General features: G+C 46.5%; 1 protein-coding gene across 1 annotated transcript in view; it reads left to right on the top strand.

The window, feature by feature from the left end:
• Positions 1 to 21,660, top strand: part of PWWP3A (PWWP domain containing 3A, DNA repair factor) — a 31,967-nt gene extending 10,307 nt beyond the window's left edge. Inside the window, exons 6-14 of the mRNA XM_048498815.1 lie at positions 2,894 to 3,022; positions 3,739 to 3,809; positions 7,260 to 7,339; positions 9,871 to 9,931; positions 10,079 to 10,154; positions 12,255 to 12,311; positions 16,873 to 17,303; positions 19,499 to 19,587; positions 21,263 to 21,660. Coding sequence (XP_048354772.1) covers positions 2,894 to 3,022; positions 3,739 to 3,809; positions 7,260 to 7,339; positions 9,871 to 9,931; positions 10,079 to 10,154; positions 12,255 to 12,311; positions 16,873 to 17,303; positions 19,499 to 19,587; positions 21,263 to 21,344 — 1,076 coding nt within the window. The 3' untranslated portion in view covers positions 21,345 to 21,660. The remainder of the gene's footprint in view (positions 1 to 2,893; positions 3,023 to 3,738; positions 3,810 to 7,259; positions 7,340 to 9,870; positions 9,932 to 10,078; positions 10,155 to 12,254; positions 12,312 to 16,872; positions 17,304 to 19,498; positions 19,588 to 21,262) is intronic.
• Positions 21,661 to 23,629: the final 1,969 nt, after the last annotated feature.

The following is a 23,629-nucleotide window of genomic DNA, read 5'->3' as shown; positions in this document are numbered from 1 at the left end:
GTTTCTCCAATACAAGATGGAGGCTTCCCCTATCTTCTCTGCTTCGCCACCTCTCAAAGGTAACTCCTCCAAGATTCTATACAGGGAGCCACCAGAAGCTTCTTCACTCCTAGGAGTTTGGGAGAGGGGGGAGGAGGTTTGTCGTTCATACCCCAATTATTTTGGGAAAGAAGAAGAGTTTGGATCTATATCCCCCCTTTCTCTCCTGCAGGAGACTCAAAGGGGCTTACAATCTCCTTGCCCTTCCCCCCTCACAACAAACACCCTGTGAGGTAGGTGGGGCTGAGAGAGCTCAGAAGAACTGGCGTGTGTGGGAGTGCACAGGCTAATCTGAATTCCCCAGATAAGCCTCCACAGCTCAGGCGGCAGAGCTGAGAATCAAACCTGGTTCCTCCAGATTAGATACACGAGCTCTTAACCTCCAACGCCACTGCTGCTGATCGCTTGCAGCTCTTAGGGAGACCTGTTGCCCGCTTGGGTGCCGACTGGTAGTTGCAGGTGCCTTTTTCAAGGGTATACCCGCTGAGTGTGCCTGTCCCATCCCCATTCCCCAGCTACCTGTAATGGCTTCAGGATCCTCATGTACACTTGGAAGGATTTGTTTTTGAGAGTTATGTCTTCCCGGTTATTACCAAAATTTGAGCATCTGATCCTAAACCACCTGATTCCTTCGAGGAGAAGACGTTGAGTTATGCATGCATGCATACATACTACAGACAGACATTCAGCAGGGGTGCTGTGTGGTTTCCGGGCTGTATGGCCGTGTTCTAGCAGCATTCTCACCTGACGTTTCGTCTGCATCTGTGGCTGGCATCTTCAGAGGATCGTCTGCATCTGTGGCTGGCATCGTCAGAGGATCTTCAGATCCTCTGAAGATGCCAGGCACAGATGCAGGCGAAACATCAGGAGAGAATGCTGCTGGAACACGGCCATACAGCCCGGAAACCACACAGCACCCCAGTGATTCCAGTCGTGAAAGCCTTCGACAATACATATGTTAAAATGGTGCTTGTAAACAACCAATTGTTAAATTATTTGAATCCCACCACCGGAACCGATGGTTAAATTATTTGAATCCCACTCCATCCATCCATCCATCCATCCATCCATCCATCCATCCATCCATCCATCCATCCATCCATCCATCCATCCATCCATCCATCCATCCATCCATCCATCCATCCATCCATCCATCCATCCATCCATCCATCCATCATCCATTGCAGGGGTCCCCCTACCTTTTTGAGCCTGCAGGCACATTTGGAGTCCTGACAGGGATAGTGGGTGCAGCAACAAAATGCAGCTGCTGCAATGCGGCAGGAGGTGGAGCTAGCCACCCCAAAATGATTGCCGCAGTTTGACTGCGCAGCTGCTGCCGAAGCAACGTTTTTACAAACCTGCACAGCTAAGTCAAATCTCCAGTAGTCAATCAGAAGCCTGGGTGGCTCCACCCACTTTCTAAAAACACCGGGCAGGCACCATAAATGGTGTCGCGGGCACCATGCGGGGGACCTCTGATCTATACTATGCTGACCAGTATGTTCTGCCTCTCACTTGCTGCAACATCATAAAGACCTTTCCAGTCCCCGTCGAGTGCCTTTGATGGGCAGGTCTGTGTCATCAGAGTTTTAAAAGGAGCTCTTTTCATAGTTTTACCTTTAAACCATGCCCTGGGGTGATAGCAAATCAGTTCTTACGAGGCAGTCTGAAATTCCTGCATCCAGGATTCTTAACCCCAAATGATCCTTTACCATAAGTACCCTGTGCTGGGCAAGTATATTGCACCACTACGCCGCAGTGGTGTAGTGGTTAAGAGCAGGTGTACTCTAATCTGGAGGAACTGGGTTTGATTCCCCGCTCTGCCGCCTGAGCTGTGGAGGCTTATCTGGAGAATTCAGATTAGCTTGTGCACTCCCAACACACGCCAGCTGGGTGACCTTGGGCTAGTCACAGTTCCTCAGAGCTCTCTCAGCCCCACCCACCTCACAGGGTCTTTGTTGTGAGGGGGGGGAAGGGAAAGGAGATTGTAAGCCCCTTTGAGTCTCCTTGCAGGAGAGAAACAGGGGAAATAAATCCAACTCTTCTTCTTTCTTGAATTCCCTGTTAATATTGGACAACTTTACCACTGAGGGTTTTTTCCAATTCCAGTTTGGCAATGGACATCCAGTGTGTTTTGGGACAGTGATTTTTTAAATGACCTCTTTGGCCATAGTTATATATTGCCTTTCAGGGAAGGATACATGTATCATTGGTGCTTCATTTATTAGGGCTGCCTTTGGAACTAGCTTCGGTCCTGGAAAGAAACAGGTGTCTTCTCTGCATCATGAATATGTTTCCTTTTAAACCTGGAAGGTTTCTGTTGATGCTCAGCCTCTCACTGAACACTTTATTGCTCTTCAGTTTAAGAAGAAGAAGAAGAGTTTGGATTTATATCCCCCCTTTCTCTCCTGTAGGAGACTCAAAGGGGCTGACAATCTCCTTGCCCTTCCCCCCTCACAACAAACACCCTGTGAGGTTGAGAGAGCTGAGAGAGCTCCAGGAAGCTGTGACCAGCCCAAGGTCACCCAGCTGGCGTGTGTGGGAGTGTACAGGCTAATCTGAATTCCCCAGATAAGCCTCCACAGCTCAGGCGGCCGAGCTGGGAATCAAACCCGGTTCCTCCAGATTAGATACACGAGCTCTTAACCTCCTACGCCACTGCTGCTCTTAAACTGAAGAATACCCAATTTAAAACATAAGCCAAGTGACAATATCTTTGTGCTTTGGTCAGGGGTGTGCAGTTGCCTAATGTGGACTTACCTAATTTTGCCCACAATACAGACTAGAAAGGGGGATTTTTGTGTCCTGTCCGAGTTGTATATAAAGCACAGTTAATTTATCACTTCACTTGCAGGCCTCGAGTCTCCCTCGGATCCAGCACTGAGACTTAGTCCTATCAGCGAGTCACATTTCAGCTCAACTTTCAGGGATGAAGAAGAAGCCGAGGATGAGGAAGAACTCCCCAGAATCTTCTTACATCAAGGTGAGCAAAGATTAAGTTCCAGTGTAATCTTCAGGTGTGCTGTGAGTGATGGTGTGTGCTCCAGCAGGGCAGGGGCTGGACTTGATGGCCCTTTGTGGTCTCTTCCAACTCTCTGGTTCTACCACAGGCCCAATTTATCATTTGGGGTGGGTGGTTTTTGTGTACCCCAAGCCTTACCTACATATCTCACAGTACTAGAACCAGGGGGCATTCATTGAAAATGCTGGGGGGGAAGAATTAGGACTAATAAAAGGAAACATTTCTTCACGCAACGCGTGATTGGTGTTTGGAATATGCTGCCACAGGAGGTGGTGATGGCCACTCACCTGGATAGCTTTCAAAAGGGGCTTGGACAGATTGATGGAGGAGAAGTCGATTTATGGCTACCAATCTTGATCCTCTTTGATCTGAGATTGCAAAGGCCTTAACAGTCCAGGTGCTCGGGAGCAACAGCCTCAGAAGGCCATTGCTTTCACATCCTGCACGTGAGCTCCCAAAGGCACCTGGTGGGCCACTGCGAGTAGCAGAGAGCTGGACTAGATGGACTCTGGTCTGCTCCAGCAGGCTAGTTCTTATGTTCTTATGAAAGTGGAGAAATGAACAGCTTTGGCAACGACCGCTGTCCCTGAAAAGTCCCGTCACATATAGAATGGCTCAAGGGCTACCCCACGCCTAGCCTGCCTTTGTCTCAACCCGTCTGTGTGTTCTGTCTTTAGAACCTTGTTCAATGGAGCCGGGGATGCTGGTTTGGTGTAAGCTTCCAAGATACCCATATTGGCCTGCTGTGGTGAGGATTCTGATTTAACTGTTTATGAATTTCTCTTGCCCTTCCCTTCCACTCTTTGGTTGTAGATGGGTTCTGGAGAACTCCAAAAGCTTGCTCGCTTTTCGGGAGTGCCTTGTTTCACCTTCAAAGGAGGTATTATTTGGCTTTTGCTTTGGGAGTCTGGCTAGAATAGCATATTGCTGTTGTCCCATTCCTTCTCTTTCTTTACTGACCTCATGTCGACTCTCTAATGTCCAGTGCTTGCCTGCCTTGGAAGTTTCTCTCTGCTTCCTCAGTCTGGGCAGAATCCTCTCTTGTTTCACTTGGGTCCGCTCTTCTTACACCGTCTTCACCTTTAGCTGTCAGCTCTCCTTCTTTGAAATTACAAGAAAGAAGAAGAGGAGTTTGGATTTATGCCCCTCTCCTTTCACTTCTGCTAGGAGACTCAAAGGGGCTTACAAACTCCTCTCCCCACAACAGATAACAGACAGACAGAAGCCTTTATTGGCATTATAAATTACAATATTAAAAAAGGGAACTTTTATCTATTAACCCATTCAAATACATTAAAACATGCATTAAATATCTACATACAGACCCTGTATACAGAACACAAAGAGAGCTAAATTAACCATGACTGTTTTGTGGAGAATAATTTCGTTTATCCAGGTAATGCTTCAGAAAGCTCGCAACATTTTCACAGATAAGATCACAATTAACTTTGAGTAGAAAGTTCGTCACAGATGATGACATGTCAATATTTAACCGCTCTATCAAGAAGAAGAAGAGTTTGGATTTATATCCCCCTTTCTCTCCTGAAGGAGACTCAAAGGGGCTTACAATTTCCTTGCCCTTCCCCCCTCACAACAAACACCCTGTGAGGTGGGTGGGGCTGAGAGAGCTCCGAAAAGCTGTGACTAGCCCAAGGTCACCCAGCTGGCATGTGTGGGAGTGCCCAGGCTAACCTGAATTCCCCAGAGAAGCCTCCACAACTCAGGCGGCAGAGCGGGGAATCAAACCCGGTTCCTCCAGATCAAAGTGCACCTGCTCTTAGCCACTACGCCACTGCTGCTCAAGGGATGAATATACATGGAGCGTGGAAGATCATATATAGAACACTCTAAAAGTACATGTTGGACAGTCTCGACAACAACCATTTTACACTGGCATAGCCTGTTCTCATAGGGGATATTATTGTATCTGCCAAATGTCATAGCATTACGCAAAGCATTGAAACAAGCTAGTGAGTATGCTCTGTGTTGTTTGGGATCGCTCAGGATATACAAAAAATTGGCACAATAATCTGACCTGTCAATGCCCAAAGACTGAGGAGAACAACTTTTCCCCCTCTCTTGCATCATTCTCTGTTTCTCTTGTTCTATTAATGCAGATTTGATTTCATTATAGATTCTGGTGGCCGACATGTTTTGGAATTGGTCAGTTGTTAGAGTTATGCAGAGGTGGGATCCAGCAGGTTCTCACCAGTTCCCGAGAGTGGGTTACTAATTATTTGTGTGTGCTGAGAGGGTCTGCTTTTCCGTTAGAAATTCCATTAGTTCCAAAAACCATAAAGTCCTGTTGTTTCCTATGTGGCTGGTTAGCGAAGGTAGAAAACGGGATCATTCTCCCTGTTGGGCTGTTTTAAAAACATGTTTTAGAAATATGGTAAAAGTTCCTTGTTTAAGGAAAGTATCCTTCTTTTGATTCTAGAAACAAAATTGTTCTAGAAACAAAATTGAGTATTTGAAAGTATTAAGTATTTGACAGGCAGTCAATTCGAGGAGAAGTAGTTGTTTCTGTTGGCAGTAGACGATAGGACTTGCTATAATGAGTTTAAATTATGGACAGAAAGATACCAGCTGGAAATTAGGAACTTTTTTTTTAACAGTAAGAGTTTTTTACAGTAACAGAGAAATTATTAATGCCCCGCCCCTGGAATGCCCAGCCACGCCCCCATTGTGCCCTGACCAGCCCCATTGGCATTACGCCACTGTTTGAATCCCACCACCATGGGAACCTGTTACTAAAATTTTTGGATCCCACCACTGCCTAGGGTGGATTCCACATGGCACAAATATAACAAATATATAGCGTTTGGGGGAAGAACGCCACATCGGTCTCTTCCCCAAAATGACGTAGGCCCGTCTTATTTCTCTCAACCCCGGTTTGACAAAAATTGCTGAATCTTTTTGCAAAATCCAGGTCGGAGGTGCTCCCATGTGAACACACTAAAATTTTTGGATCCCACCACTGGAGCTATGCACAACAGATAACCTTGTGAGGTGGGGGTGGGGGGGCGGGCAGGCTGAGAGAGTTCTCAATGAACTGTGACTAGGTCACCCAGCAGGAATGTAGGAGCGGGGAAACAAATCTGGGTTCACTAGATAGGCATTTGCTGCTCATGCGAGAAAGCGGGGAATCAAACAGATTGGCGATGAAGGAGGAGAAAGCCCCAGGGGGATAAAGAAACTTTTGCCTCAAAACCTTAATGGGCCAGTTAAGGATCTGTGGGTCAAGATCTGCTTTAGAAGCCAGTGAGCTCCATTCTGAAACAAACAAACAAACAGAAATGTCCTGGGATGTGGAGAGCAGGCTTGGAACAAAGACCAGCCTTGTGTGGGCAGAATAAGGTAAAACAGGCCTCATTTTCTCCCTGTACTTAAGGAAACGAATTAGCTGCCGTAGGCCATCTTCAAAAACGCCTGCCATGATATGCTTATTAATTAAAAATGTTTTGCTTGCTAATTGCAATGTTTAAAGTGAAAATATTAAACATGTCAATCGCTAACCTCCCTTGGCTCTCAAAACACCTCCTTAAAAGGGTGGGGAAAGGGGATATACCTCTACTGAGCAGCAGTGGTGAAGTGGTTAAGAGCAGGTGTACTCTAATCTGGAGGAACTGGGTTTGATTCCCCGCTCTGCTGCCTGAGCTGTGGAGGCTTCTCTGGGGAATTCAGATTAGCCTGTGCACTCCCACACATGCCAGCTGGGTGACCTTGGGCTAGTCACAGTTCTTTGAAGCTCTCTCAGCCCCACCTACCCCACAGGGTGTTTGTTGTGAGGGGGGAAGGGCAAGGAGATTGTAAGCCCCTTTGAGTCTCCTACAGGAGAGAAAGGGGGGATATAAATCCAAACTCTCCTTCTTCATCCACTAAACACTGTTTGAAGGGGGTGGGGGTTGTACTCTGTCATGCTTCTACCAGTAGGCTGTTCCATCATGCTTTGACAGCATCTATGAAAACCCTGGCTCTTGAGCTCTTAAATATCATTTTCTGGGGATGAGCGTCTGTCTGGTAGAATCAGGAGCCTTTGTGCCTGGCTTTGAAGTTTCCCAGAGACATTTGACAGGCTGAGGCAGCGTTCTGATCTACATGCACATGTATTCCAGTCCATTTGGGTTCTTATGTATTTCATGTAAAAGTTTAGGGAGGTGCTGTTGAGTTTAGTCTTTGCATTTGTTTTTTCCAATAGGTGAAAAGCGTGATGCGGAAAGCAAAGAAAGCCATTGTGCACCTCATAGAAAAGGCTATGGACGACAAGAAATCCAAAGGGTAAACAACGCCGGTCCACGATTGTCGCTAAATTGGCTTCTGACGCATTTGCCATTGAGTGTGGTGGTGTCATGGAGTGTACATGAGCATTCTATCTGCTCCTCAGCCCTAATCACCGCAGCCAAGAAAACGTGCTCCCCACTGTATTTTTCTCTCCCATTTGAACAGGGCCACTTGGCACACTACCTGTATCGCTTAATAAACCCTGCTCAAAGGAGAGCCATAATGCTCGCCAGGTTTAATGTTATGCCTTCTGCCTTGCTACATGGCAGATTTAACAAGCAAGAAAAGGCTAATAGATTGTGCCCGTGTAATGATGGCTCAGTTGAATCTCTGGCCCACCAATTACTACACTGTTTCAGATTCAAGGAAATCAGATCCAAGTATGTGAATCTTACTCCTTTACATTTACCCCATCTCCCCGATTTATTTAGATTACACTACTTGTTGGACAACCCTGATCCTTCTCTCTGTATGATAGTGGCAGACTTTCTCCTGGAAATTACTAAATGCCAGTAGATTTCCTTCGACCTAACATTTATTTCCTGTACTGTATATGTTTTTAATCAGTTTTTTACTATTGTTGTACTGTTGTCTATGCCAATAAAGGCTTGCTGAAGGAAAAAAAAACCCTGCTCCTCAGAGGACAGAAGGGGATGGGATGGGATTCCAGTTTACCTTTTTAATCTGTGAGGGTTCCCATTTGTATGGTAGCTGTATCTTGTTAGGGTGCACACAGAAGAGTAAACTTCCGTATTGTTATCTAAGCAGGTATCTGTCATTTGGATTCTGTTGTTCCTCCCTTCTTCCAAAGCACTCGGGATAGCGTTCACTGTTCTCTGTTAACCTCACAACTGCCCTGCGATTAGGTTGAGGAAAAGCAGTTACCATATATACTCGTGTATAAGTCGACCCGCATATATGTCGAGGCACCTAATCTTACCACAAAAAACTGGGAAAACTTATTGACTTGTATACAAGTTGAGGGTGGGAAATGCAGCACCTACTGGTAAATTTCAAAAATAAAAATAGATGCCAATAAAATTACATCAATTGAGGCATCAGTAGGTTAAATGTTTTTGAATATTTCAAAGAAAAACAGTAAACTGGCTCTGTAAGAGGAAAAGAGGTTCAACAAGAACAATATGGTCTCAACAATAACTTTAAAAGTACAAAAACCTTAGCTCAATCAGCAACCAAGCTAAGACACAAGAGTTAAAATCCTTCAAAACTGGATTCCTCCTCCTCATCTGTATGTCCAAATGTAACCCAACTTAGATTTTAAGAGGGAAATTATCAGAAATGGAAAATCTCCTATTAGCTTCCATTGTAAACGATGGGGGATGGGGCACCCCCTTTGGGGGTCAGTCTTTGGCTTCCCTGACCCAAACTTCACAAAACGTGGCTGGTATCATAAAGTGACTCTCCTGATGATACCAGCCAGGTTTGGTGAAGTTTGGTTCAGAGGGTCCAAAGTTATAATCCCTCAAAAGGGTAGCCCCATCTACTATTAGCTCCAATTGAAAACAATGGGGAATGGGGCACCTCCTTTTGGGGTCCATAACTTTGGATCCCCTGAACCAAACTTGGCTGGTATCATCAGGAGTGTTGTCTGGGGGTATCCTGAAATTTTGGTGCTGCTAGCATAAAAACTGCGTCCCCTGCTGACCAGCAAAGTAAAAACACCAAAAAAATTAAATGACCCGAGGATAAGTCGAGGTAAGCTTTTTCAGCATTAAAAATGTGCTGAAAAATTCGACTTATACATGAGTATATATGGTAGTTCAAGATCATCTAGTGATCATCAGTGGCAAAGCAAAGATTTGAACCCAGATTTGTTTGGTCCTAGTCTGGTATTCCAGTCAGTCCGCCACATGAATTCTTTCCCTCAATAAAGCCAGAATTGGCCACAAGTGTTCATTTTGCTTTCTTTACATTAATGTGCAGCCATGGGTCACGAGCAGAACTTTGACTACGGTACTGCAGCCTTCCGCTCTGCGCCTTGGTGCTCCTATACTGTGAATCAAGGGGGGTAAAATGGAACATGCTGACCTTCAGAGTGCTGGTGCGGCACAGTGGCTAGAGCAGGCGTTCCCAGCCTTTTTAAGCCTGCGGACACCTTTGGAGTTCTGACACAGCATGGGAGGCACAGCCAGTAGGAGGCGAAGTCAGCCACAAAACTGCCACAACTTTAAAACAACTGCCAGCCAATCAGAATCTTTGCTGAGCAAAAACCTCATTCTATTTCTAAAAACACTTAGTGGACACCCAGAAAGGGATTGGCAGGTGCCAGGGTGCCTGTGGACACCGTGTTGGGGATCTGTGAGTTAAGAGTACTGGGCGAGGGCCCTCAGAATCCTGGGTTCAAATCCACATTCTGGCACGAAGCCGACTGCCTCACGAATCGATGGGAGGATAAAATGAAGAAAGGCGGCCTGTTGCTGTGATCTCCTTGAAGAGAGGGATGGGTGAAACTCTATTGGATGGAACGATGGAATAAAATAACCATATTTTTGTCTTGCTTTGTGCAGTTTCTCCATCTCTCTCAAAAAACTGAAACACTTTGACTGTGAGGAGAAGCAGACTCTGACAGTAAGTAGGGCCGTAACGGTCAGATCTGGGGAGCGCCGACGGTGCTGCTGCGATCCTTAGAGGGCCTGTGTGTGGATGGGTGAATGAAACAGAAATTAGGAAAGAGAAGCCGCCCTCTTTCTGTCTTTTTTCCCCCCTGTCTCCTAGGATAAAGCCAGAGAGAACTATCAGGATGAAATCAACTGGTGTATCAACCTGATCGTAGACTACAGAATTCGAGTAGGTAAGCTGATAGGGCAACGCCTTCTATTCCATGAAATACCCTCTTTCCTTTCCAGGAACAAGAGCATGTGCTTCTTGGGTAGATAACACAGGCCCCTTCCCCGCCCCCAGTCATGCCATGCCTCGTCGAATTCCTGGCTTTAAAAAAAAAAAATCCTTGTTGGTTGTCGATATAGAACAGGGGTCTGCAACCTGCGGCTCTCCAGATGTTCAAGGACTACAATTCCCATCAGCCCCTGCCAGGGGCTGATGGGAATTGTAGTCCTTGAGCATCTGGAGAGTCGCAGGTTGCAGACCCCTGATATAGAAGATGAAATGTGTGGGCAGGTTTTGCTCAGATTGCCTGGGCAGGAATGGAGGAAGGTAAGACGGCTGAAGTGGAGTTGGTTAACCCTTTCCTGATCGGTTTGCTCCTCTACTCTGTTCCATTGTGCGATCTTCTGGAGACCTTTGCTTCCTTCTCTTTAATGCCTACGCTGACGAGTGAGAACATTGGGGCAGACATGTTGCATGCATGGCTTTTCCTCCTAGTTATGAGGTATGTCCAGGCATCGTTGGTCACCAGATGACAGACCAGGCTTCACTTTGCCACTTTCTTCCCCTTCTTCTTCCCCTTCTTCTTCTTCCCCTTCTTCTTCCTCTTCCTCTTCTTCCTCTTCTTCCTCCTCCTCCTCTTCTTCCTCTTCCTCCTCTTCTTCCTCCTCTTCTTCCTCCTCCTCTTCCTCCTCCTCTTCTTCTTCCTCTTCTTCCTCTTCTTCCTCTTCTTCCTCTTCTTCTTCCTCTTCTTCCTCCTCTTCTTCTTCCTCTTCTTCCTCTTCCCCTTCTTCTTCTTCTAGTCTGCCTTATTCCTTGTTCCAAATCTCCTCTTTGCCAGTCCCTTGCATTCTTCTTTCCAAACCCAGCATGTCTGTCTTGGGCTGGCAGTGCAAATTTACCCTTCAGGTGCAAAAGGGGCTGCCGTCCCAAAAGTAATTTTGCCCCACTCTTCAGCCAGTTCTCAAAGTGGGTTGCGACAATTAAAATTCAGCGCAAAGGTTGCAGTCGATCAGTGGTGTCCAACTCACGGTACTTTAGAATGTTCAAGTGGATCTGCACGCATTCCCATTACATAGTGCTACCAGTGGTAGCAGGGATCTAAAGAATTTTAATGCTTGAGGTTCCTCATGGCCAGTCCCCCCCTCTCAGCAAAGGGGGCAGAGGCGTACCTAGGCAAACCTGAGCCCCTGGTGTGCAAGGAAACCCTGAGGTTGGATGACCGCCCCATGGAGCATTGCCAGCCACCACTGCACGATTCTAAAGGAATTTTTTTTGCACCCTCGGGTCATTTCTACAAATCATCATCACATTATAGAAAAATGCCCCAACTCCCACAAATCTGAACACAGCAATGGTGAAACACACAGGTTCTTTGGATAGAGACTGGTGAGATAAAAGTCGAAAAGTTTGAGAATCAATAGTTGCAGTACCTGGAAGGGATTAACAGTTCAGGGGAGTTACATTGTTAGTCGCATGAATTGCTACATGGAACATAGCTACGTTCAAGGCAGCAGGATGGCCTCTTGGGAGAGTGAGGCCCAGTGGAGATGGAAAAAGTGGACCCAATTAGCCAACCTCCCTCTCGGGCACACACACACACAATGGCCAATTAGGTAACTAGCCACTCACCGGGAACTGGTGAGAACCGGCTGGATCCCACCTCTGGTCCCTGCCAGCATGGCCAGAGTTGGACACCCCTGCAGTAGATAAAAGAGAGGCTGGCTGTCTCTCCTAGTTCTTGGTGGGTGGTGATACTGTCTCTTCTCCCGAAAGGGAGGGAAAAGAAGGAGCGTCAGTTCTGGGGGTTGGTGGAAACAAATGCCCATCAACAGAGTCATTGCTGCTCCCTCCCCCTGTGGTGTTCTAGTGTTCTCGCACTAGCATGACCAAGAAACAGAACTTAGAAACTGGCCTCTGATGCACCGGGATGTATTTGCTTTACCTTCAAATTCTGCTTCCATCTTGAGAGGGCAGCAAACCCTGGCAGGGCCGTGCAGCAGAATCTCCCCACCGTGAAGTCAAGTAGTCTAACCTCAGAGCTCTCTCATCTCGCATTCAAGCCCAGGTCAGTCAGCTCTTTCTGCAATGGGCACCTTCTTGGAGTACTGTGCTGACGACATAAGTGAGTAGTCCTTCCGATGGGGAATCTCTTCTCTGCTTCAGTGGCTGGGCGCTGGACCATGCCCACAGATCCTCTTCCCACCCCCCCCAAAGCCAGATCCAAAACTGCAAGGGGGGGAGGCCAGGAAGCTTTCTCTGCTGATGCCAGTGAAATGGAGCTTCCCCTGCCAAGCACGGGAGGTGTGAATCCCAGGGGCGTTTGGCAAATGCCCCCAAACAGAGATCTCTTTTTGTCTGTTGCTGGCAGTGGAGTGCTCACGGTCCTGTTGAAGTGGCTGCTGACCTTCACCTCTGCTCCGTTGCAATTTTCAAATGGTCCTTAAACTCCTCTGGGATTCTCAGCATTCTGATGAGGGACGTCAGCCCTCATCAGACTTTGGGTGACTCATCAGACTTTGGGTGACACTTTGCCAGGGAGATTCAGGAATGGGGAAAAACTCTTCTGTCTGCCTTGTTCTGACCTTTCCTAATGTATTTGTCTAGTGCAGGGGTCTGCAACCTGCGGCTCTCCGATAATGCCCATGAACTACAAGCATTCTTACCTCAGCTCCTACCATATGGCCATGCTGCTGTGGGCTGATGGGAATTGTAGTCCTCATGAACATCTGAGAGCCGCAGGTTGCAGACCCATGGTCTAGTGGAAGTGCTGTTTGCGCCAAATTTTTGGTTTGATCTGATTTGACTTTTAATTTATAAATCACCTCCTCAGTCATCAATGGCTCAAAGTGTATGTGTACAAATATAGTAAATAACAGCAGCATATCAATGCAATAGGCATGAACCAACTTCACTACAAAGCAACTCCTCACAGCACCAGTCCAAGCATCTCAGGTTAACAACTACCACATATCAGCATTAACAAATATCGTAAATAATTTGTAACAGTATGATACAGTGGTGGTTTAACCTATAGCACGGGTGCTGAGGGCATCAGGGGTACCCATTCTCTCTGTGGAGCACGACAGCCTCTACATCTAGACTGGCCTGGGTCACAAGGACCTATCATTAGCATTAAACCCAAGAGACCTAGTTTTGGGGAAGCAGTGTAGGTAACCCCAGCTAAGCTGTTATAATTCCCACTGATTTTCAAGCAAAGAACTAAAGCATGATCCCTTTACCTGAGTAAAGTCAGCCATGGTTTGCTGCAGCAATGGGGCTTGCTTCTGAGTAAACTCCTCCCAGACCTGCGTGATTCACCCCTTTGAAGAGTTGTATGGTTGTTTCCAAAGCAAAGCCACCATCTACCACCAAGCTTAGAATTTGAGTAATGCACACCTCGGAGCCAACTGTTTTTTTCTACAAAACTTAAACCTCAGTGTTCATAGGTTAAATCTGCTAAAAGGCACTTTTAATCCAATAGAAAGTGGCTCTTGGGGTCAGTAATTCCAGGCACTCAGTCTCTAAAAGGTCTAAGCGTCACTGGTATACTATCAGAAGCATTTTACAGCATAATAACAACACAACATTCTAACTACCAACATTCCCTATTCACTGGAGCCCTGGGGAGGGCAGGTATACAAAGTATAATTAATTAAATTACCACTCAATTAGTTAATTAGTTAGTGGTTAATTAATAGTACATGAAAAATCTAAATCCATTGAAGATGCCAACTAGCTTCAACTGTAGCCTATGGAGTGTGGCAGAGGCCAACAGATCCCCTAGGAAAGAATGCTAGAACTTTGGGTTCAATTGTGTGGGTGCGCAGAAGGGGCTGAGTTTCAGTTTTGGAAAGCCTTTTCAAGTTTGTTGGATAAACCAGCATACTGTAGCAGTGAGGATTGGGAAGACCCAGCTTTAACTTTGACTGTTGGAACCTTGCTGGGGGTCCGTGGGCCAGTCATCTCAACCTAACCTTTTTCAGTGGGTGGAGGTTGTGAGGGGTGGAAAACCACGTGGTAAACTGCTTTGGGTCCTTGTGTCACAAACTGGCCGACAGTGTGCACGCACACGTGCCATCAAGTCATGTTGACTTACGGCGACCCCATAGGGCTTTCAAGGCCAGAGATGTTTGGAGGTGGGGCACCATTGCCTGCCTCCCCGCAGGCTGAGGGAGTCCTGGAAGAACTGAGATTGGTTCTGCTCCTCTTAACCACTGCACCACAAGAGCCAGCGAATTGTAGTAGTTAAAAGCAGCTGATGCAATTCTGGAGAAGTGGGTTTGATTCCCTACTCCTCCACACGAAGCCCTCTGGGGTCGATTCCACTCTTTGATTGCTCGACCTAAGTATCGAGTCTAAGCCTGTGAGCTGCCTAACGGTGCTCCCACAGCCACTGGGATCGAAACATGGTTTTGTACCAGCTTCACCCCTGTGTAACGGCCAAATTTCCGACTCCAGTCTGGGAACTACTATCACTTTTTCTCTTAGGGAACCAGCAGCTTGAACTCAGCTCGATTCCAGTAAAGTGCGGACTCTCTGGTGCCAGGAGTCCCCCATTCAGCCAATCACAGCTGAGTGTTTTGTGACATCTGCATGCGTACAGCTGGCTCAATTCCTGTAACGCATGCCACCTCTCTGGGTCCCTCTCCATTTCCTGTGGTAGTTTTTAAATAACGTGTGGGGATAGACGAGGAACACGACCAGAGAACAGCAGCCAATCGGAACAGAGCTGCTGGCCGAAGAGTGACAAAGATAATGATCCGCCCTCGAAGCTGGGATCAAGCTGGTTGCACAGGTCGCAACAACAATGGCTCGGAATTCTAGGTTGGCACCCTTCTCCAGGAACTGGGTTGAACTCTATTTTACTACCATGTCGAATCACCCGGGTGAACTTAAGCCAGTCACAGTTCTCTCAGAACTCTCTCAGCCCACGGGGAGGCAGGCTGTGGCAAACCACCTCCAAATGTCTCTTGAAACCCCAATAGGGCCACCAGATGTCAGCTATGACTTGACGACACACATACCCCCACCCACCCACCCACCCCTTAGGATTAAGAATAGCCTGGTAAAACCTGTGCTGACTTTTCTGGACCTGCTGGAGAGTTCTTATCCATCCAAAGGAGAGCTGTCTCAGAATACATCCACAAGTGAGCAATGAAACAGTTGAGCCTTTAGGTAACTGTCACAGTAAATGTTATGAAGGCAAGAATGGCAGAACAACGTACAAACGTTATCAAGCATAATTAGGTATGGTAAAAAAAATAAAATCCCTCTTTCCCCAAATGCTGCTTTTCCTACACCTCCCATTTGGAAAACATCATAGTCCTGAATCATCTGTGCCCAAACAAGTCCCAAACAAGGAGCAGCAGTGGCGTAGTGGCTAAGAGCAGGTGCACTCTGATCTGGAGGAACCGGGTTTGATTCCCAGCTCTGCCGCTTGAGTTGTAGAGGCTTATCTGAGGAATTCAGATTAGCCTGTCCACTCCCACACCCGCCAGCTGGGTGACCTTGGGCTAGTCACAGCTTCTCGGAGCTCTCTCAGCCCCACCTACCTCACAGGGTGTTTGTTGTGAGGGGGGGAAGGGCAAGGAGATTGTCAGCCCCTTTGAGTCTCCTACAGGAGAGAAAGGGGGGATATAAATCCAAACTCTTCTTCTTCTTTGTTCCAGATGTGAGTCTACACTTTTTTTTTTGAGAATCCCAAACTCAGTGGCTTTCCAGGCAGGAATGTAAAAACAAATCAATTCTGATAAGTAGACCTGAAGGCTGGCTCACCAACATTCTTCTCTTTGTGGGAATGGTTGCAAAAAGCTGAAAAAGCATTATCCAAATTCACACTGGGAAATTCAAATGGGGGCTCCTTCTTCATACCTGTTGGGGAGAGAAGCAAGGTAGCAATAAAAGAAAACTTGCTAGGTGGCTTCCCATAATCTACAAAAATATACCATTCAGGTCTGGCTTTCTTTGTCTGTTGTGGCTAAAGGCGTTGTTGACAGAACTAGGTGAGAATGTCCAACAACCAATACCACTGTTAGAAGACTCGCAGACAGCCATCCATTTAGCTGAAACCGAGAACTTAAAAGCCAGAACGAAATATATAGGTGTCAAGTATGAACGTGTACGTGAACTGGTACAGAGTGGGTTCATTAAACTGCAACATGTGGATTCTAAACTGAATGTAGCTGATGCCTTGACTAAACCTACTGCAAGAGAAAAATATGAGCTACTGTGTGAACAGCTAAATGTGGTGTCTGTCAATGTTGTAAATAATGTAAGAAATACTGGGTCATACCGGGATTTTTTTTTGGAAGGGGTGTCAGGAACAAGTGTTTAGATGAGCAAAATCTAAATGACAGCTGGACCCTCCCTTCCAGCAGGAGTGCCGGTGTGCAAATTAGGACTGGAGTGGCACAACATGTAACCGCAGGGTGCAAAACGCATGATAAGGTGAGGGCACCTGATTGGTACCACATTTGTATATAGATAGCACAGACAACAGGGTGATATGTGCCTGAACACACCTGTGGTCTGGCGAAGCACTTTGTCAGTAGATAGCAATACAAAGAACTGCACTGGTAACCGTGTGTCTGTCAGTTCTTGTCTACATTGCATCCTGCAAGGTGGTCTACTCCAAGTAAATCCGCTGATTCAACATTCTTTCCCCTGTGCCCTTTTCTTTTAAGGCTACTCAGTCAGAAAAGAGACCCATCTCAACCTGTCCCAGATGAGCTTCCCCCACATATCAGAAGCAGACTCCGAAGAACCCTCGTTTGAGGCAACTCCTACTAAGCCTGCCAAGAAAGTTCTCCCCGACAGGACCCGAGCCGCCAGAGACAAGGCCAACAAGAAGATCGTGGAGTTCATTGTGAAGGCCCGGGGGGCGGACGAGCACCTCCAAGACATCCTGAAGAGCAAAAAACCCTCGCGGTGGCTGAAGGAGTTCCTCAACGCGCCTCCGTACCTGACCTGCATTGAGACCTACCTGGAAGATGACAGCCAGCAGGACCTCGTGGTCGACTATTTGGAAAAAGTTTACCAGGAAGTCAATGCGGAGCTGCTGCCGCGCGTCAACGGCAACAACATCAAGTTCATCTTGGACGTCCTCTTTCCAGAGGTAAACGAATCGCTTTGCCGCCCACCAGTTCTTGGCTCCCTCCCCAACCCCATGTTCTTTTTTTTATATATAATTTTTTATTGTATAGAATATTGTTATATTTGTTACATTCAATATGTTTGTTCAAACTATACATTTTTCCTTTTTCTCCCCCCTCCCTCCTTCTTTTCATTGGTTATTCAAGCAAGCAGCAGAAGGTTCATTCTTCTTATTCTCTTGTTCCATAGTTCTTCGTTAAATCTGGCTTCTTCCATCCATTTCTCATACAATGTCCATAATTTCATAATATCTTCTAATTTCTCTTGCCATAGTGCAGTGATGGCGAACCTTTTCGAGACCGGGTGCCCAAACTGCAACCCAAAGCCCACTTATTTATCGCAAAGTGCCAACACGGCAATTTAACCTGAATACTGAGGTTTTCGTTTAGAAAAACCGGTTGGCTCCGAGGCGTGCGTTACTCGGGAGTAAGCTTGGTGGTAGTTGGTGGCTTTGCTCTGAAGCAGCCATGCAACTCTTCCAATGGGTGAATCACGACCCTAGGAGGGTTTACTCAGAAGCAGGCCCCATTGCCAGCAACTGAGCTTACTCCCAGGTAAAGGATTGCACTTTAGTTCTTCGCATGAAAATCAGTGGGGTTTAACAGCGCTTAACAGGTTACCTACACTGCTTCCCCAAAATTAGGTTTAATGCTAATAATAGAGCCCAGCGGCCCAGGCCAGCCTAGATGTGTGGGGTGGGTGGGCGCGACTCTGTTTGTGCGTGCCCACAGAGAGGGCTCTGAGTGCCACCTCTGGCACCCGTGCCATAGGTTCACCACCATTGCCATAGGGTATTTTTTGCCAGTCTCTCAAAAATTTCTAGCTGTATTTGTTCCCAGATATATTCTAACCATTTTGAGACTGTCCATTTCTTGTTGTCTTTCCAGCCCAACGCTAACACTGCATGTGCTGCTCTGATCATTATTTTATACATTGGTTCCAAAGTTCTATTTTATATCATCTATTATCCCCACTATTAATAAATCATTATTTTACATCAATTTTTTACTTTTACTAACTGTTCTACATATTTCAAAATGTCCCAACCCCATGTTCTTGTTGCTTATTTAGCAGTCGCTGCAGCTGAGGGAGTTGTTGATATTCAGAGGCAGTAAAAACTCTGAAACGTGGGCTAGGAATCCCCATTGGGGCAGACTTCAGCTTCCATGCACAGCAACTGGTTGGCCACTGCGTGGACAGAGTGCTGGGCTAGATGCACCGCTGGTCTTGATCCGTCAAGGCAATGTGCAAGGTCTACCTCCCCTTTGCTGAACTGGGCCTGGGCGGCTCTGCCAAACTTCACCTCTCAGCAAGGGCTCCAAGCCGCGTCTCCCGGTCAACATCTTACCTAGAGCCAGCATGGCGTAGCGGTTAAGAGCAGGTGCACTCTAATCTGGAGAACCGGGTTTGATTCCCCGCTCTGCCACTTGAGCTGTGGAAGCTTATCTGGGGAACTAGATTAGCTCGGGCACTCCAACACATGCCGGCTGGGTGACCTTGGACTAGTCACAGCTCTTAGGAGCTCTCTCAGCCCCACCCACCTCAGAGGGTGTTTGTTGTGAGGGTGGGAAGGGAAAGGAGTTTGTAAGCCCCTTTGAGTCTCCTTACAGGAGAGAAAGGGGGGTATAAATCCAACTCTTCTTCTTATCCACCACCCTTCGCTATCTTTATTTATAACTAGCAGTAAAAGACCATAAAATGGGCTCTAGAAAGGGGGGGGAAGGGAAAACACTGGCCTAGTTCACCACCTGCCATCTTCTGCCCCCCCTCCCACACGGTTTATCCTGGTTCCCTCACAACTCACTATGCACCGCCTGTCAAGTCGGGTGTTTGGGACAGAGGGAGGATGTGCGTGTGAATGATGAGGGGTTATGGTGGGCTGAGTGGGAAGGTGGCTTATCACCTGTGTCCCAGAGGGGCGGATTGGTTGTTTGGTAGATTGCAGCTTCACAGGGGAATGGGGAGGCTTGTGGAGGGGCTGGCTTGGTTTGAGGGGGGTGGACACGGGGGGAATGGTGGGGGCTTCAGCAGGGACCTGTGGGGGATTGAGTTTTGGGGTGGGTGGAGGCTGGTCAGGGGAAGGGAGACGCTGTGGGCAGGGACGATATGCAAAGCAGCTTTAAAACAGGAGTTCTGCTTTTGTGTTCCCCCTGACAGGCCATCATATATGCAATTTCAGCCGTGGATCGGATTGACTACAAGAAGGCAGAAGAGAAATACATAAGGGGGCCATTGCTCAGCCAAAGGTATTTGTCTTTAAATTGAGCACATAAGTGTGAGTTTGAGTGTAATGTGTCGTTGAGGCTTTCTCTTCTCTCTGCCTACTGCACAGCTTGTCTGCTGAACTCCGCCCATCAACTCACTCTTAAAGTCCCAAGTTTGCTAAAGCTCTTTAAATGGCTGGAAGATCAATATTGTTGTTTTGCAGTTATATCAATGTTGTAGCCCCTTTCCAAAAATAACCACCCCCACCCCCAAAATGAAAGAGGCAAAGCAATTCCTTGGCCACACTCTGCTGAAGAAGGGGACTGTGGCCTAGAACTCATAGTCCCTCTCTCTCTTCCCCCCCCCCAGTTCCTGCTGCTGCAGGAGGAAAAAGAGGCTTGTTGTTTTGATATTCCTCGGTATTTTGATGTTCCTATATTCGACCTATCAATTTTTGCTTGAAGTTGAAATAAAGTTTTTAAAAGCCCTCCTGATCCTCAGGGAGGGGGGAAGCAGAGTACGGGAGGTGGGGTGGAGCCAAAAAGCCCAAATAAAAGAATAACGCAGGGCCATTTCTTTCACCTTTGTAAAGAAGGGGAAAAGGTCGCTCTTTGCCCTCTCTCACAAACAGCAGAGATTATGAGATCTGCCACGCAGTGCGTGTGAGAGGGGGGGAAAGGTGTCCCTTTCTCCGAAGAGCTCGTGGCGGCATATGTAACCCACCTTGCTTCGATTTTAGGCTGACGACGCTCTTGCGAGGTAGGCTAGGCTGAGAGAGAAACCTTCTCGCAGACAGAAAGACAAACTGAGAATCTGACTGTGGGTTTTTCCAGTCCTAGGCTGTCTTTCTAAGCACAACGCTGCCTAGGCTTTTTGTAGTCAGTGAAAAAGTGTCTCAAAGAAAGCTGGATTTCTTAGGAAGCTGAAATCTGCTGCCGGTACCATTTTCTTAGGAAGCTGAAATCTGTTGCCGGTACCATTTTCTTAGGAAGCTGAAATCTGCTGCCGGTACCATTTTCTTAGGAAGCTGAAATCTGCTGCCGGTACCATTTTCTGCTGCCTGTCTGGTAGTTTTTGTTCCTAACATTTTACCTGCATCTATGGCTGACATTTCCAGAGTAAGCATGAAACCACATAAGCCATCCCAGCTGTGAATCCGAACCCATGAATGATCTAATAGCAATTTACAGTGTTCTGTAAAATCTCACTTCTGGGCCGTCATTCTTTATTTTTGCGTGTGCTTGATTCAAGGGATCGGAGAAGCTTCTTTAGATTGACTAGAACCAGGGGGCAGACATTGAAAATGCTGGGGGGAAGAATTAGGACTAATAAAAGGAAACACTTCTTCACGCAACGTGTGATTGGTGTTTGGAATATGCTGCCACAGGAGGTGGTGACGGCCACTAACCTGGATAGCTTTAAAAGGGGCTTGGACAGATTTATGGAGGAGGAGTCGATCTGTGGCTACCAATCTTGATCCTCCTTGATCTGAGACTTCAAATGCCTTAGCACACCAGGTGCTCAGGAGCAGCAGCAGCAGAAGGCCATTGCTTTCACATCATGCACGTGAGTTCCCAAAGGCACCTGGTGGGCCACTGCAAGTAGCAGAGTGCTGGACTAGATGGACTCTGGTCTGATCCAGCAGGCTCGTTCTTATGTTCTTATGACAGTGGTTGGGTTTTTAAAAATATGTATATATTCGTTTGCTTCCCGCAGGGAAAGGTTGATATTTGAAGAGGAGATCTTAGAAAAGAAAAGGAAGCAGCGTCTGCAGCAGGAGACACCCTTTGCCTTGTAAACCTGGCAGCTGATTCCTTCCAAGTTTGTGGCGGGGGCCCCTGCGCGTGTACGTAGAAGAAACTGCAACACATTGATTTTTGTACAGAAAAATTTATTTCTTTTTTAACCTGAAATACTTAAAAGGTCTAGGTAGTACTTCAGTCGGCAGATTGGACATCCCTATACCATTTTAACTGTCTCCCTCACCGTCTCCCATAACCCCAACTCATTTTATTAGAAGATTGAAAGATCGGTCTTGCCTGCTGGTGTGACTTCTCTAAACATGTATCCTGTGTATCAAATCTTTGAAGGAAAAATAAACCTTTTTTATTACGTTTCTGCCCTACTGAGATATTTTCGGAAGATTCCCGACTTTATGAGTCTTGGGTTGAAAGGATGGGATGCCGGAGCTCCAGTGGGAATTTTGATCGACGGGATTTAGAATTGTGCTATGGTATTTTAATAGATTGTTTTCATCTTTTCTTAACTGTTAGTCTTTAACCAGCAAACAAAAATAACATACTAAATGAGCTGTACACATAGCCAGCAAGAATATTAACGTTCAGGAACTTAAAAACACAATTAAAGCACTTATGAACGGAGCTCCAATAAACCTCTTTGCAGACTTGCAAATTGCAAGCTTTATAAACTAGGAGGCAGAACTTGGCTTGAGATTTGGGGGTTCTCATCGGAAAGAAGCCAGTCATAACAGCCTGGGAATTTTTCTAGAATTGAATGAATAAACTGGCTGTTGAGGGTTTTCCAGTGTAGCCAAGGTCTGGTAGTTTTTGTTCCTAACATTTTACCTGCATCTATGGCTGACATTTCAGAGGCATGTCGCAGCAAGATGTGCTTCTCAAATACATCTTCCCATGACATGCCTCTGAAGATGCAAGCCACAGATGCAGACAAAATGTTAGGAGAAGAAGAAGAGTTTGGATTTATATCCCCCCTTTCTCTCCTGCAGGAGACTCAAGGGGGCTTACAATCTCCTTGCCCTTCCCCCCTCACAACAAAGACCCTGTGAGGTAGGTGGGGCTGAGAGAGCTCTGAGAAGCTGTGACTAGCCCAAGGTCACCCAGCTGGCATGTGTGGGAGTGCACAGGCTAATCTGAATTCCCCAGATAAGCCTCCACAGCTCAGGCGGCAGAGCTGGGAATCAAACCCGGTTCCTCCAGATTAGATACACGAGCTCTTAACCTCCTACGCCACTGCTGCTTAGGAGCAAAAACTACCAGACCACAGCCACACAGCCCAGGAAAACCCCAACAGCCGGTTGATTCTGGCTGTTAAAGGCCTCAGCGATCCATTGGATGAATAAACTTAGATCATGCCTCATTTAAAATGTGTACAACTTTATATGTTTCCAGCTGCCCTGGGTCTGGCTGGAAAAGGACAGGATATAAATCTAATTTAAAAATGACTTTGAAAGGGAAAGGGCTGAGTATAAAGGGCATGCATAGTAGAGTCAGAACACAAACTTCTACCTGGTTGGCAAAATCTTAGAGCCCGGGGATAAAACCAGGATAGAATCTGGTGCTTTCTAAATAGGTTTTTTAAAATTTTTTATTGATATTTTGGATTGTTACAGATTTATATTATACATCTTTATATTTCATCCTCCATATCTTTTTGCCCCTTTCCCCCCTCCCCCTTCTTCTTCTCTTCTTTAAATGTGCAGCAGCAGGTCCATTCTTTCTAATCTTCTTTTCCAGTTTTCTTCTGTAATTCCAATTTCGTTTAACCAGTCTTTGAATTCAGTCCAGATCCACTTCATATCTTTTTGTTTTTCTTGCCCTATTTGGTTTCCTGACATTATGTCAAAAATGTCTAATGGTATTTGTTCCCATATATATTCCAACCATTTCTGTATTGTCCAGATCGGTCCAGATCGGTTTTTGTTTTTCTTGCCCTATTTGGTTTCTTGACATTATGTCAAAAATGTCTAATGGTATTTGTTCCCATATATATTCCAACCATTTCTGTATTGTCCAGAATCGGGTTTCCTCAGTTCTTACTCTAAATATGGGAACGCCACAGGGCTGTGTGTTGAGTCCTTTACTGTTCACCCTTTATACATATGACTGTACTCCTGTCTATCATAGTAACACCATTATCAAATTTGCTGATGACACAACGGTGGTGGGGCTCATCTCTGGAGGGGATGAGTCTGCCTATCGGAATGAAGTGGACCGACTGCTCTCATGGTGCAGGGAAAATAACCTGGTTCTTAACACTAACAAGACAAAGGAGCTCATAGTGAACTATAGAAGGAATAGCTCAGAAATTCAGCCCTTGACTATA

Source organism: Sphaerodactylus townsendi, linkage group LG05 (assembly GCF_021028975.2).
Source record: "Sphaerodactylus townsendi isolate TG3544 linkage group LG05, MPM_Stown_v2.3, whole genome shotgun sequence".
Taxonomy (NCBI): Eukaryota; Metazoa; Chordata; class Lepidosauria; order Squamata; family Sphaerodactylidae; genus Sphaerodactylus; species Sphaerodactylus townsendi.
This window is presented reverse-complemented; position numbering and strand designations above follow the sequence as displayed.